Source organism: Ailuropoda melanoleuca, chromosome 15 (assembly GCF_002007445.2).
Source record: "Ailuropoda melanoleuca isolate Jingjing chromosome 15, ASM200744v2, whole genome shotgun sequence".
Lineage (NCBI taxonomy): Eukaryota > Metazoa > Chordata > Mammalia > Carnivora > Ursidae > Ailuropoda > Ailuropoda melanoleuca.
The window spans coordinates 84,565,569-84,579,360 of NC_048232.1; the positions used below are offsets into that span (position 1 = coordinate 84,565,569).

The 13,792-nt window shown below is 44.5% G+C and overlaps 1 protein-coding gene across 3 annotated transcripts in view; it reads right to left on the reverse strand.

Moving 5' to 3' along the window:
- The window catches only part of TCF20 (transcription factor 20), a 102,197-nt gene that overhangs the window by 9,769 nt on the left and 78,636 nt on the right, over positions 1-13,792 (reverse strand). For all 3 annotated transcript variants that reach the window (XM_034644565.1, XM_034644566.1, XM_034644564.1), the window contains one exon: positions 5,541-5,634. In XM_034644565.1, the coding sequence (XP_034500456.1) occupies positions 5,541-5,634 (94 nt within the window). The remainder of the gene's footprint in view (positions 1-5,540; positions 5,635-13,792) is intronic.

Here is a 13,792-nt window from a genome sequence, read left to right on the forward strand (position 1 = left end):
AGCAGAAAAGAAATAAGACAATGTAAGTACACACTGAAGGAAACTGGAGCTAATGTCAGGTACTTCTGGAAATGGGGGATTCCTAAACAAATCTGCTGGAGACCACGTTCACCTTTGGCAATGCCTCCCAGGCAGGAAGACTGCAGACAAATGCTCTCATCTGTCCTAGTCATATCCACAGGCAATCAGGAACCGCAATTCACGCTCCTGGCAGGGACGAGAACCACAGCCAGAGAGCTTAGCTGCCCCAAGGGCCCAGGGAGCCTCTTCTTGGCTGCCTTGACCCAGCCCCTGCTGCGAGGAGAGCAAAGAGCGGTGAGAGGCTCGGTGGGGCCCCTCCTGAGGTCTCTCACCAGGCGCCCGCCCTACACGCCAGCCAGCCTCTCAATTTGTTTTCCTTAAGCCCCTGGCAATATCCCGCACTGGCCAGAGGGCCCGGTCAGCACTTCCTCACAGTGAAGTCAAAGTAAATGGTGTGCTGGATCATCACACACGCTGGAAAAGACTCACAGGGCTGTCTAGTCGACAAGATGGCTTCCAGACAAAAACACAACGCCCCAGAAGAGGATTCCACATTCACTTCTCTCTACACTTAGTTTAAATGCAGAGCGGACTTCACTGAGCTCCTCGTAACAAGCCACTTGGAGCTACTTGCACCCACGCGTGTCTACAGCTACCTGGGCCGAAGACGCTAAGCTCGAGGAGGGGGAAGAGGAGAGGGGAGGGCTGCTGTCGTTCGGACCTGCCAGGCCCCAGATGCCATCTCCAGCTCGTCTGCAATGTCCCTCAGAGCTACAGCTGGTACTCAGACTGGCCCATCAGCCCAGGACTCAGGGACCCGCCAGCCTCACCCGCCTTGTTGGGGGGCTCCTGGGCCCGAGGAGGGGACTGTTGGGGCTGGCAGGCCCTGATACTGGTTCTGGGGTGCAGAGCAGGGCCCAGTCCTTTCTCCTTTCATAACCACCGGGGGCCTGAACCCACTGCGTCAAGATCAGAGTCTTGCAGTGAGAGCCGCTTCTAACGCTGCTGCAGGGCTGGCTGCAGAGAGCGGGTCCCAGCTGGGCCTCCTCCCGAGGGCGAGAGGAACCCCTCCAGGCTGGATTCTTTATGCACAGCAGCTACTAATGCGCTACTGCAGCTCTTCTTTCCTTTGGTCTTAATTGTTGGGGCTCACTGCCTTCATATGTTACTTTTTTTAAACCAGTGCTCACGTTCTTACCGCCTTTCCCCGGAGCCACAGCCTGCACCTGTGACCTAACAGGCAGCATAGGGCCGCTAACCAAGTGCAGGACCAACAACAGGTGGGGGGAAGGGGCAGCAGCCACACACCCTCCGCGGAAAAAGACTGTTTCCATGAAGATGTCCCCAGCAATCCACGTTCTCCCTAAGACACGAACAGCTCTGGAACCTTTGGGCGGTTAGCAGCAAAGCAAAGATGAAGTGTTAATCTGTTCCTTACTCCATGCAGAGACGAGGACCTCTCAAACTCAGGGACTTTTCTTTTTTTTTTCTAGGAAGTCCGTCAAGGAACACCTTTCCTGGACACAAAGATGCATCACATATAGAACAGAATTCCCGAGAAGACCCTGTGGGATAAATATAAGCATCCATCCCCAGAGCAGTACAGGCTTCTGGGTCATTGTGACTCAGGTCATCAAGAAGTTCAATAAATCCCCAAGACACGGTCACCTTGTGATGCTGCTTCCTTGGTCCTCGATCTCTACATGGAGTAGCAGAGCACGTAGCAGCTGGGGCAGCAAAGCCAGGGGGGCCAAGGTCCCACCTGAGCCCCTACCCCACCGACCCGGGCAGCTTCCCTCTCACTGGATACTTAGCCGAATACACATGTTACCAACTTACCTGGGCAGGCCACACGAGACAGGCTCACACAGAGTGACCGACATCATTTACTTACTAACCCTCAGCTGGTAAAGCAGCTCCTCCTTCCCCGCAGGGTGGCTGACTGAGCAAGTTCCCTCTGGAGAGGAGGAAGAGCCAGGGGCTTTTCCCAGAGAACCCCAACCCTACCGCCTGAGCTTGACCAAGGCGGAGCCAAGCCGGTGCTTTCCAGCTGCTAGCCACACATGGACACATAAATTTAAGTACAATGAAGACAAATAAAAATTCAGTCCCTCATTCCCAACTAGCAACATTTTAGGCACTCAGTGGTACACAAGGCTTGTGGCTACTGTGCTGCAGAGTGCAGATCTAGAACATTCCCACCATGGCAGCGAGTCCTCCTGAGCAGTGCTGCTTAATCCCTCAAGAAACTGCCAGGAGCCTGGTCCCTAACTTGGCTGGTGCCCCAGTGTGCAAACAGGGGGTGCACTCATGGTGGGGGGGGTGAGGCGAGGTTACCTGCCTGCCGCTCACCAGATATTTCTGAGCAAAGCCTCAGTGCAGGAGACCACCTCTTACCAGCCACTGAGTGCGAGAGCCAAGTCTTGCAGTATTCCCCACATAAAATTATAAATAACTGCCACAAACGTACTTAAACATCTTCATTTAAAAATCATGAAGCTTAAACTAGAAAAAAGAATTTAGGGGCAGTATCATGAAAATGAGAAATGGCAATGGCTGGCTCTTGAGAGAGAGAGAGGGGACTAAGCGTCTGTACTATGGAATGTGCCACACCACGACTCAGGGTGAATTACAGCTCAGACCCAACACAGAAACATGTAGGGGAAGAAAGAGAATGGAAAGGGACAGACTAAAACCCAAACTTCCTGAACCGACATTTCAAGGCTCTCTTCTTACTCCTTCTGGCCAAACACTGCTCTGGCCACCGGCCGCCCTTCAGCAAGTGCAAACACGCACTTTTATGAGAATCGAACTGCGGCATAATAAGCATTATCTTTATCTTTCTGGTTCTTCAGCTGTGCCTCCTATGGAAACTTGGAAAGATAAAAAGAGAGGGAGGGAAAGGAGGAAAAGAAGGACCTGCAAGGCAAGGGGCGTGCAGCTCAAGCAACTTCCTGGGAAGGAGGGTGGTCCAGGTGCACTGGGCCTCCCCCCCCCCGGCCACCTGTCAGATCCCACTCTGTGCTTCATGCCCCTGTACCTGCTTCCACCACCTGGTCAGCCGTGCCCACCCTGCCTCCCTCTCAAGCACTTAGAGATAACCAGCACCCTGCCACTTGCTGTACCCTCGCTGATCTTCCCATTTTTCTCTCCCTCCATCCTTAATGAAAGTACTATGAGGGCTGGCGAGGGGAAGGTCTTAGACACATGCTCAAAAAGTCAGTGGTGAAAACGTCCACTGAAAGGACAAGGGTCTAGATGAAGAGAGAGGAGTTTCTCAGGCTAAAGCTCAGAGTCCAAATTTAAGGCTACTGCATCACTCACTGGATGCAACTTCATGGACAAAAGTTGCCCCTTCTTTCAACAGTTAGGACGCTGCAAAACACTACTCTGACCATCTCAGCAGACATGGAAAAATGGTAAAAGGCAAAATTCCTTGTTGAGTGATGAAAACACCCAACAAACTGGGAATACAAGGGGACTTCCTCAGCTGCATCAAGAACATCTATGGAAACCCCACAGCTGATCATCACACTTAATGGGTCAGAAACAAGGCAAGGATGTCAGCTCTCGCCACTGCTACCCAACATTACGCTAGAAGTTCTAGCCAGGGCAATTAGGCAAGAAAAAGAAATAAAAGGCATCTGACTGGAAAGGAAGAACTAAAACTACCCATTTGCAGATGACATATCTTGTACATAGAAATCCATTAAAAAACTATTAGAGCTAATCAATGAGCTGAGCAAAGTTGCAGGATACAAGATCAATATACAAAATCAATTGTGTTTCTATATGTTCACAACGAACAATCTGAAAATTAGGAAAACAACTGCATTTACAATCACACTAAAAATAATAAAATACTTAGGAATAAATTTAACAAACAAGTGCAAAGCTTACACTCTGAAAACTACAAAACACTGTTGGCAGAAATTAAATTATGAGACAAACGCAGGGACGCTGCCTGGCCGTGGGCTGGAAGACGCTACTGGTAAGACGGCAAAACTCCCCAAATGCACCCGCAGATTCAGTACAATCGCTAGAGTTTTAATGGCTGTTTTTTTTTTTTAATATAGAAATAGACTGGCTGATCTTAAAATTCATATGGAGTAGCAAAGGACCGAGAATAGCCAAAACAATCTTGAAAAAAGGAATAATCAGAAGACACGTATTTCCCAATTTCAGGATCTACTCCAAAGTTACAGTAATCAAGACAGTATGGGACTGGAGAAAGTCTAGAAATAAGCCCATACATCTTTGGTCAACTGGTTTTCGACAAAGGTGACAAGATCATTCAATGAGGCAAAAAACAGTCTTTTCTACAAATGGTGCTAAGACAACTGGAACCCACGCACAGAAGAGTGAGCTGGACTCCTACTTCACCCCGTATATAAAAGTCAACTCAAAGTGGATCAAAGACCTGTGTAAGAGCTGAATTCTTAGGAAAATACAGAGGCATAAATCTTTGTGATTTTGGATTAGGCAACAGTTTCTTAGATATAAGGAAAAGGAACAAGCCACAAAAAGCAAAAACAACAAAAGAAAAAATGGATAAACTGAACATCATGAAGATGTCAGACATCATCAGCCGTCAGGGAAAGGCTCAAAATCACAACGAGATGCCGCTTCATGCCCACTGGGGTGACTAGAACACAACAGGCAGGTAACAAGGGTCAGCGAGACCACTGGGGTGGCCAGAACACAGCAGGCAGACAACAACAAGGGTCAGCGAGGATACGGAGAAACCGAAGCCCTCATACACTGCTGGAAGGATGTAACAGGATTTAGCCCCTTTGGAAAAGTCTGACCGTTCTTCCAAAGGTTTAGATGCAGAGGTTGCCGTATGATCCAGTAATTCCACTCCTAGGTTTACACCCAAGAGAAGTAAAAACACTGAATCTACATAAAGACTTGTGAGTGTTCACTGTGGCATTACTCATAATAATCAAAAAGTGGAAAACAATCTAAATGTGCATCAACTGATGAACGATAAGTAAAACATGGCGTATCCTTAAGATATTGTTTGGCAATAAAAATGAAGTACTGATACATGCTACCACATGGATAAACCCAGAAAACACTACGCTACGTGACAGACACTAGTCATAAAGAGCACATATTGTATGATTCCACTTATAAGAAATGTCCAGAATAGGCAAAGCCATCAAGATAGAAAGTAGATCAGTGGTTGGCAGGGGCTAGGGTGAGTGGAGGGGGAGTGGCCACTAATGGGTAGGAATTTACGAGGTGATGAAAATGTCCTAAAATTGACTGTAATGATGGCTGCACAACTCTGTGAGTATACTAAAAACCACTGAATTACACACTTAAATAGTGAATCGTGTGAATTATACGAATAAAACCGTTATTATGACCCTGTTTCACTCCTTTTTATTGTCCTCTCTGCATTCCTTTAGAATTTACAAACAGAACAGGGTCAGAAGAGACAAAAAGAACGATGAAGGAAGGAAAGACCCAGCCTTCGGATGCTCTGGACGAGGGCCATGGTCCCATCTTACCTGCGTCAATGGCACACGGGTAGTGGTATCGGAAGGAGCAGCCTTTGTTGTAACAGCCCAAGGTGGCACCTGCCTCCTGGCAGTGGGAACATTTCTGAAAAGAAAGAAGTCCGGCATGTCAGCACCCCAGATTCACCCCTCTCCTCCAGGCCTTCCCTAAGCCCCATCTGTCATACCTCAGCTCGTCTCTGTGCTTACAGGTCAGTGGTGGGAGGTTGGGCCGGTCAGTTGCTAACTGCCACTCATGGACCGCACTGCGGAAAGGATCCAGCAGTGACGTGTTAAGCCAGCCTCGTAAATGTCCACAAACAGATCAAATAGAACAAGGCAGTGGGGTGGGGTAGGGCACCCCGACTTGTCCCTGGTGCTCCTGTGTCCACCCGCCCACACATATGCTTTCCCGTCCTTTCCTCATTCCTCCTGCATCTTAAAATGCCAGATCTTGCCTGTTTATTTCTGCTGTGGAAGTCTGGGGTAGGAGGAGAGGGTAAGATAGTAGAGTTATATATAAATCTTTTAGAATTAAAAGTGGAATTTGGTTTCTAGTTCTTGTATTTGTAAGGTTTTATTTTTATTCTACTTATCCCAAATGCCCAATACAAGTCTATTTCTCTTTTCAAAAAAGATGGGCTCCTGTGTGCAAATGGTATTTTTATACACAAATCCTATTTTAAATGCACTAGGAAACCTGCCACAGATTCCTGGCTAAGTGAGACATTATTCTGTAACGGAGATGCTCCTCCTTATGTGGACAGGTTTTCTTAAAGTGGGGCACATCTCTATCATCCCGGCGATCACTCAATCCTGTCGGCATACGAAATGTGACCTAGCAACAATAATCATATTTGTAAAATTCCACCAAACTGGCCCTACTGAGGAAGGATGCAGATTCTTCTGGTGGCCAAGGCACACCCCGATGAGACTACCTGAATGATACAGACACTTGTTCCTGATTCCAGGAAGAATAACATGAAAGTGCATCCCCAGCAGTTACACTTGTGGAGAATGCCACCCACAAGAGGTCAGCCTGGGACAAAGTGACAAAAGGGTGCCCTTCTCCGCCTTTTCTCATGCAAAGGCAGACCCCAGGTGGCAGGCTCTCAGGAGTCAGTGTGGTCACAGATCTGCAGCAGCCAGGAACGCCAGTGGGGGTGCAGTTCACCTGGATGGTGCCGCGGGACCGAAGGACGCCCGAACACACAGCAGCGGGCACAGGACGACAGGGAGCCAGCTCGTTTCCCTGACGCTGAACCACACTAGTGCCAGCCATAGCACCGCCTCGGGGCCTCGCCGTGCAAGGGGGGCTGCCGTTTGCCACAGACAGAAACCCACTCATTCAGTCCTGTAACCTTTCCACTCCACAGATGAGGTGCCTGGGGCTCCAGAGGAAAAGTGCTTGCTCCAAAGACAATGGGGCAGGAATAGGGCTATAAGCCATGTCCTTCAAGAGCTCTGCCTTCCTCTCAGAAGACCGACATCCTTCTGGGTGCCGATGATCAGTGAACATTTACCATGTGCCCTCATACCTTGCCAAGAAACAGAAGATTACGTGGCCTGGAGTAAACTAAGGACCACTGGCAGCATTTTGAGTAGCCCTAGACCGTACCTACCTTTGTCAATGCCACAGAGCACATTCGAGACCAAGGTCTCGCTGTTAACTGGTGGGAACGACTGTGGCTGATGTGTCAGCAGCCCACCCGCAGCAGTTCCTGCTGGAGGCCCTTCTTACTAAAGGACCTGGGTCATCTCTCCACGGGGCTTGTGCTCCAGGCCCTCCCCGCCCCAGTAGTGGCCATTTATGAATGGATGTAGCAAGCATTCCTGGTAGGAAAGTCCACAGGTTATGGAACTCCTGGGAAAGTTTCACCCTTCTTAAAAAGGGACAAGAGGCAGGAACAGGCTGTCTGCTCACTCAGGCAGGCAGGGTGGGATGGTGAGAGCTGTTGCAATCCTCTTTATCACCATGAGGGGACAGCTCTGAACACTAAGCCCAAGCTGTTGATGACAGCACAGTGACAGGACAGAAGGAACCCGGACCCTCTTTGACACTGCTGAGGACTATATTAACCAAGTCCAGGACCATCCCATCTCCAAGCTGTTAAGGGAGAGGACACTTCAAAAACAAACAAACAAACAAAAAAAACCACTTTCTAATTTTGTAACTTATAGTCATATTTGGCATAGGAAGGTACCTAATATTTGAGGCATTGCTGTATCAGGCTCTGGAACCTTCTGGAACCTAAGTGACTCCCTGGTAAATGCTCCCATTGCTCTATGTGTTCTTGGCCAATTCCTAACCTTTCTTCCCTTAACCTGCAGACATGAACCTAACTAACAGTACTATCTACCTCACAGAGGTTTTGAGGGTTAAACGTGTGAATCCAGGCTTAAGACAGTGTCTGCATCAAAAGTGCGTTTGGTAAATGTGACACAGACCACCTACGAAAAGCAACCTGCAGAGCAAGCCTTGTCATCACCTAAGTTCACAGACTGGAAAAAGAAACAACCAAGCTCAGATCTGAACAAGGTCCATTTCCTTCCTACCTCAACACATGCCTCTTTTCCCTGCGGGGCTTCTCAATACTCCCTACCCTGAACCAGCCCACAGGCCAAGGGTCCCATCTTTTGCATAAAGACAGCAAATTCACCCCTCACCAAGAAATTACATCAATAAAATGATGCTTGTTTCTTTCAGTTAAAAAGCACAATTAATTTACTACATTGCATCCAGAGGAGAAAGACCCCGTATGGTGTACTCGGGTCTTAGAGAAAGGACATTAAAGAATTTAGTTCAGTGGTTCTCACAGTGTTAATTCTTGGACCAGCAACATCAGCATAACCTTGGAACTTGTTAGAAATGGAAATTCTGGGATTCTGGGAAGATGGGGGAGTAGGCAGCATCAGGAATCAGTCTCCCTCCTGGACAACAACTGCACTGGCAGAATCTGTCAGATACAACTATTCTGGAACTCTGGAATCTGTTGTAGGCGTGCAACTTCCAGAGGAAGACTTGGGTGGTAAACAGCAGCTAATTTTGGTCAATTTCAGCCCCTAGGAGCACAGCAGCAGCTATCCGTCTCCCACTCCCCGCCAAGTGGTAGGCAGCTGTGCACGCGATCCTAGAGCAGCTTGCACACAGCTTGTGGGAGCCAGAGTGGGCAAAGAGAATCTGTCCTCCAGGTATCGGGTAAGATCTCAGTTCTAACTGCCAATTATTGCTTCTGATCACAGAGGTGCCAACACAGGTGGGCAGCCACTATTGTTGTACCTTCCCTCACTGCTCCAAGACCCTCCCCCTCAAACTGAAATGACTTCCAGGAGATTTAAATGGCTGGCACCCTCTCCCCATCATTTTTTGCTTTTTTCCCTTTTGAGAGCTAAACATTAAAGAGTATATGGGTACAATTAGAAAGTGACCCATGTGTTCATGGGGAAAGGCTCAGAAAAGACCTGAGAAGACTTTAAGTTGACACCTCAGGCTGATCCTAGGCACAGAGATAGCATATAAGAGTAAAAAAAACAAAAACAAAACAAAAAAACCCCACAACACCACCAAACCCAAAACAATTAACAACATCCCCAAAAGCAATGCTTGGGGAAGGGGGAGAATCTGATTTTCAGAGTTATCACATTTATTTATTCATTCATTCATTCATTCATTCATGAGAGAGAGAGTGAGAGAGAGAGCGCGCACTCACACATGAGCAGGGGGAGAACAGACTTCACACTGACTCTGACATGGGAGTTNGGAGAGAATCTCGAACAGACTTCACACTGACTCTGACATGGGAGTTGATCTCAGGACCCTGAGATCATGACCTGAGCCAAAACCAAGAGTCAGACACTTAACTCACTGAGCCACGCAGGCACCCCTAGAGTTATCACATTATTAAATTCAAATTTCCAGCGTTCAACAAAGACAAGGCATATGCAGAGACAGGAAAGTATGGCCTATTCAAAGGAAATAAATAAATCAACAGAAACCTTCTCTGAAACAAAGACCTAAGGGCAGGTACACTAGATAAAAACGTTATAAGAACGGTCTTAAAAATGCCCAAAGAATTAAAGAGAGATGGAGATAGTCAAGAACACAATGTGTGAACAAATAAAAATACCAGTAAAGAAGAAAACCTTAAAAGATACCAAAAGAAATTCTTAAAGCTGGTAAGTATAATAACTGAAATTTAAAAATTCATTAAAGGGATTCAAAGACAGACTGGATCAGGCTGGAGAAAGAATCAATAAACCTGAAGATGGGACAATGGAAATTATTGAGTCTGAGGAACAGGAGAGGGAAAAAAAAAAAAAAAAGACCAAAGAAAAGTAAACAGACCTTAGTGAAAACATTAAGTAGACCAACATATGCACTGGCGGAGTCCCAGAAAGAGAAGAGAGAGGGAGGGGCAGAGACAATTTTGGAATGGCTGAAAACTTCCTAAATTTGATGAAAGACAAGAATATAAACATCCAAGAAGCTCAATGAACTCCAAGAAAGATGAACTTAGAGATTTCCAGTGAGACACATAATACCCAAACTTACAAAAGCCAAAGAGAGAATGCTGGGAGAAGTGAATCGTCACAAGCAATCTTCTCTATAAGGTTATTTGCAGGTTTCTTATCAGAAACTTTGGGACAGCAAACCGTGGGCTGATGTATTCAAAGGGCTAAAAGAAAAAAAAACTATCAACCAAGAATCCCATACCTGACAAAGCTGTCCTTCAAGAATGAAGGAGAAACTAAGACATTGCCAAATAAACAAAAGCTGAGGGATGAAATGACCACCAGACTTCCTCTGCATGATATGCTCAAGGGAGTCTGCAGGTGAAGCTGTACAGAGAAACAAAAATCTTAATAAAGGTAAACACACGGGCAAATAGAAAAGCAAGTGTACCTGAAGCCATGGCTCATAAATGCATTTTTTGTTTTCTACATGATTTAAGAGACTAATACTGTTAAATTAAAAAAACAGTTATTAGTGTAAAAGCTAGCATTACTATAACTCTGGTTTGTGACTACAAATCTTGTTTTTTACATAATTTAAGAGAACACTACATTTAAAATGTTATTAGTTTATGTTTTGGGGTACACAACGTATGAAGATGTAATTTTGTGACCTCAACACCTGAAAGGATTGAAGCTGCAAAGAAGCAGAGTTTTTGTATGTCATTGAAATTAAGTTGGTATAAATTGAAATTAAAGTGTTATAATGTTAATATGTTACATATGATCCCTATGGTGACTATAAGGAAAATCGCTATTAAATATATAGAAAAAGAAATGAGAAAGGAATTTAAACTTTTCACTATAAAAAATTAACTGAACCAGAAAAAGACAGTAATGCAGGAAATGAGAGACAGAAAACTAAAAGACATCTGGAAACAAAATAGTGAAATGATAGAAGGTGTCTATTATCAGAATTACTTTTAAATGTAAATGGATTAAACTCTCCAATCAAAAAACAGAGACTGGCAGAATGGATACAAACTTATGATTCAGCTATGTTATGTACAAGAGATTTACATTAGACACAAATAGACAAAATGAAAGGGCAGAAGAGATATTCCATGCAAATAGTAACCAGAGGAGAGAAGTGACTATCCTAATATCAGACAAAATAGACTTTATGGATTAAAAAAAAACAGAAGGAAGGAAATAGTGGACTTTACACTATAAAGGAACTCATCTAACAGACATACACAGAACATACCACCCAACAACAGAGTACACATTCTTTCAAGTGTACATGGGACATCTTCCAGGATAGACCACTTTAGGCCACAAATTAAGTCTCAATAGATTTATTTTTTTATTTATTTTTTTAAAAAAATTTTAAGGCTTTATTTTTTACTTTTTTTTTTTTTTTAAAGATTTTATTTATTTATTTGACAGAGAGAGACAGCCAGCAAGAGAGGGAACACAAGCAGGGGCAGAGGGAGAGGGAGAAGCAGGCTCCCCACAGAGCAAGGAGCCTGATGCAGGGCTCAATCCCAGGACCCCAGGACCATGACCTGAGCCAAAGACAGATGCCCCAAGTGTCAACAGATTTAAAAAGATATCATACAAAGTATCTTCTCTGACTACAATGAGATAAAGTTAGAAATGAGCAACCAAAGGAAATTGGAAAATTCACAAAACTGGGAAAATAAACAACATACTTAAAAAAAAAAGATTTATTTGAGAGACAGTATGAGCAATTGTGGGGGAGGGACAGAGGGAGAGAGAGAAACCCAAGGAGACTCCCCACTGAGCAACTGACTGAGCCACCCAGGTGCACCTAAACAAAATACTTTTTTTTTTTTTTAAGATTTATTTATTTGTTTTAGAGAGACAGAAAGAGAGAGAGACTCTGAGAGTGCTCATGTGTGTACACGTGCACACAGGGGGAGAGGGAGAGAGAGAGATTCAAGCAGACTCTGCTCTGAGCACGGAGCCTGACACGAGGCTCAATCTCACGACCCTGAGATCATGACCTGAGCTGAAACCAAGAGGCAGATGCTTAACCAACCGCACCACGCAGGCACCCCTAAACAGCATACTTTGAAACAAAAAATGGATCAAAGAAGAAATCACAAGGGAAATAAAAAATATTTATAGATGAATGAAAAGAAAACCACAACATACCAAAACTTCTGGGATGCAATAAAAGTTGTGCTGAGGAGGAAATTTATAGCTATAAACACATACATTAAAAATAAGAAGGATCTCAAAGCAACAACCTAACTTTACAATTTAAGGAACTACAGAAAGAAGAACAAACTGAACCCAAAGCTAGCAGAAGAAAGGAAATAAAAAGGATTCGAGTGGAGATAAGTGATACCAAGAATAGACAAACAGTAGAGAAAAATCAGTGAACCCAAAAGTTGGTTCTTTGCAAAGTTCAACAAAATCAACAAACCTTTAGCTGGAAGGAAAGAAGAAAAAAAAGAAAGAAGACTCAAATTACTAGAATCAGAAATAAAAAATGGTACATTACCACTGATTCTACAGAAATAAAAAGGATTGGGGTGCCTGGGTGGCTCAGTTGGTTTGTCTGCCTTGGGCTCAGGTCATGATCCTAGGGTCCTGGAATTGAGTCCTGCCTCGGGCTCCCTGCTCATGGGAGAGTCTGCTTCTCCATCTCCCTTTGCCCCTCCCCCTGGTCGTGCTGCCCTCACTCTCTTTCTCCCTCTCTCTAAAATAAATTTTTAAAAATGTTCTTTAAAGATTTTATTTACTTGAGAGAGAGAGAGCTAGAGAGAGAGCACAAGTGGGGGGGGCAGAGGGAGAAGGAGAAGCAGACCCCCTGCTGGCAGGTAGCCCAATGCAGGGCTCCATTCCAGAACTCTGCGATCAGGACCTAAGCCAAAGGCAGATGCCCAACCAACCGAGCCACCCAGGTGCCTCTCAAATAAATAAAATCTTTTGAAAAATAAAAGGGATTATAAGAGAGTACTTTGAGCAACTGTACATCAACAAATTGAATAATCTAGATGACATGGACCAATTTGCAGAAACACAAACCCTACCCAGATTAAATCATGAAGAAATAAAATACCTGAATACACCTGTAACTACTAAGGAAATTGAATCAGTAGTAAAAAATCTCCCCCCCCCAAAAAAAGCCCAGGACCTGATGGCTTCACTGGTGAATTCTACCAAACATCTGAACTATTTGAACACTGACTGAACTACTTGAACTAATACCAATCTTTGTAAAACTTCCTCCCAAATTAGAGAAGAGAACATTTTCAAAATTATTCTAAGGCCAGCATTATTTGATACCAAAGTCAGACAAAGACAGTACAAGAAGAAAAACAAAACAACTACAAATATTCTTTATGAATATTGATACAAGAATCCTCAACTTAATACTAGCCAACAGAATTCAGCACCACATTAAAAGGATTACATGCCATGATCAAGTGGGATTTATTCCTGGAATGCAAGGATGGTTCAAGACAAGAAAAATGCTCAGTGTAATACATGACATAAACAATATGAAGGAAACAACCACACGGTCATCTCAATTGAGGCAGAAAAAGGATCCAACAAAATTCAACACTCTTTTTATGATAAAAACATTAAACAAACTAGAAATAGAAGGACAGTACCTCAATATAACAAAAGACATAGATGAAAAACCCACAGGGATTATCATACCTAATGGTAAAAGATGAAAGCACTTCCTCTAAGATGAGGAACAAGGTAAGGATGCTGGCTTTCACCACTTCTATTCAATATATTACAAGAAGTTCTAACCAGAACAATTAGGA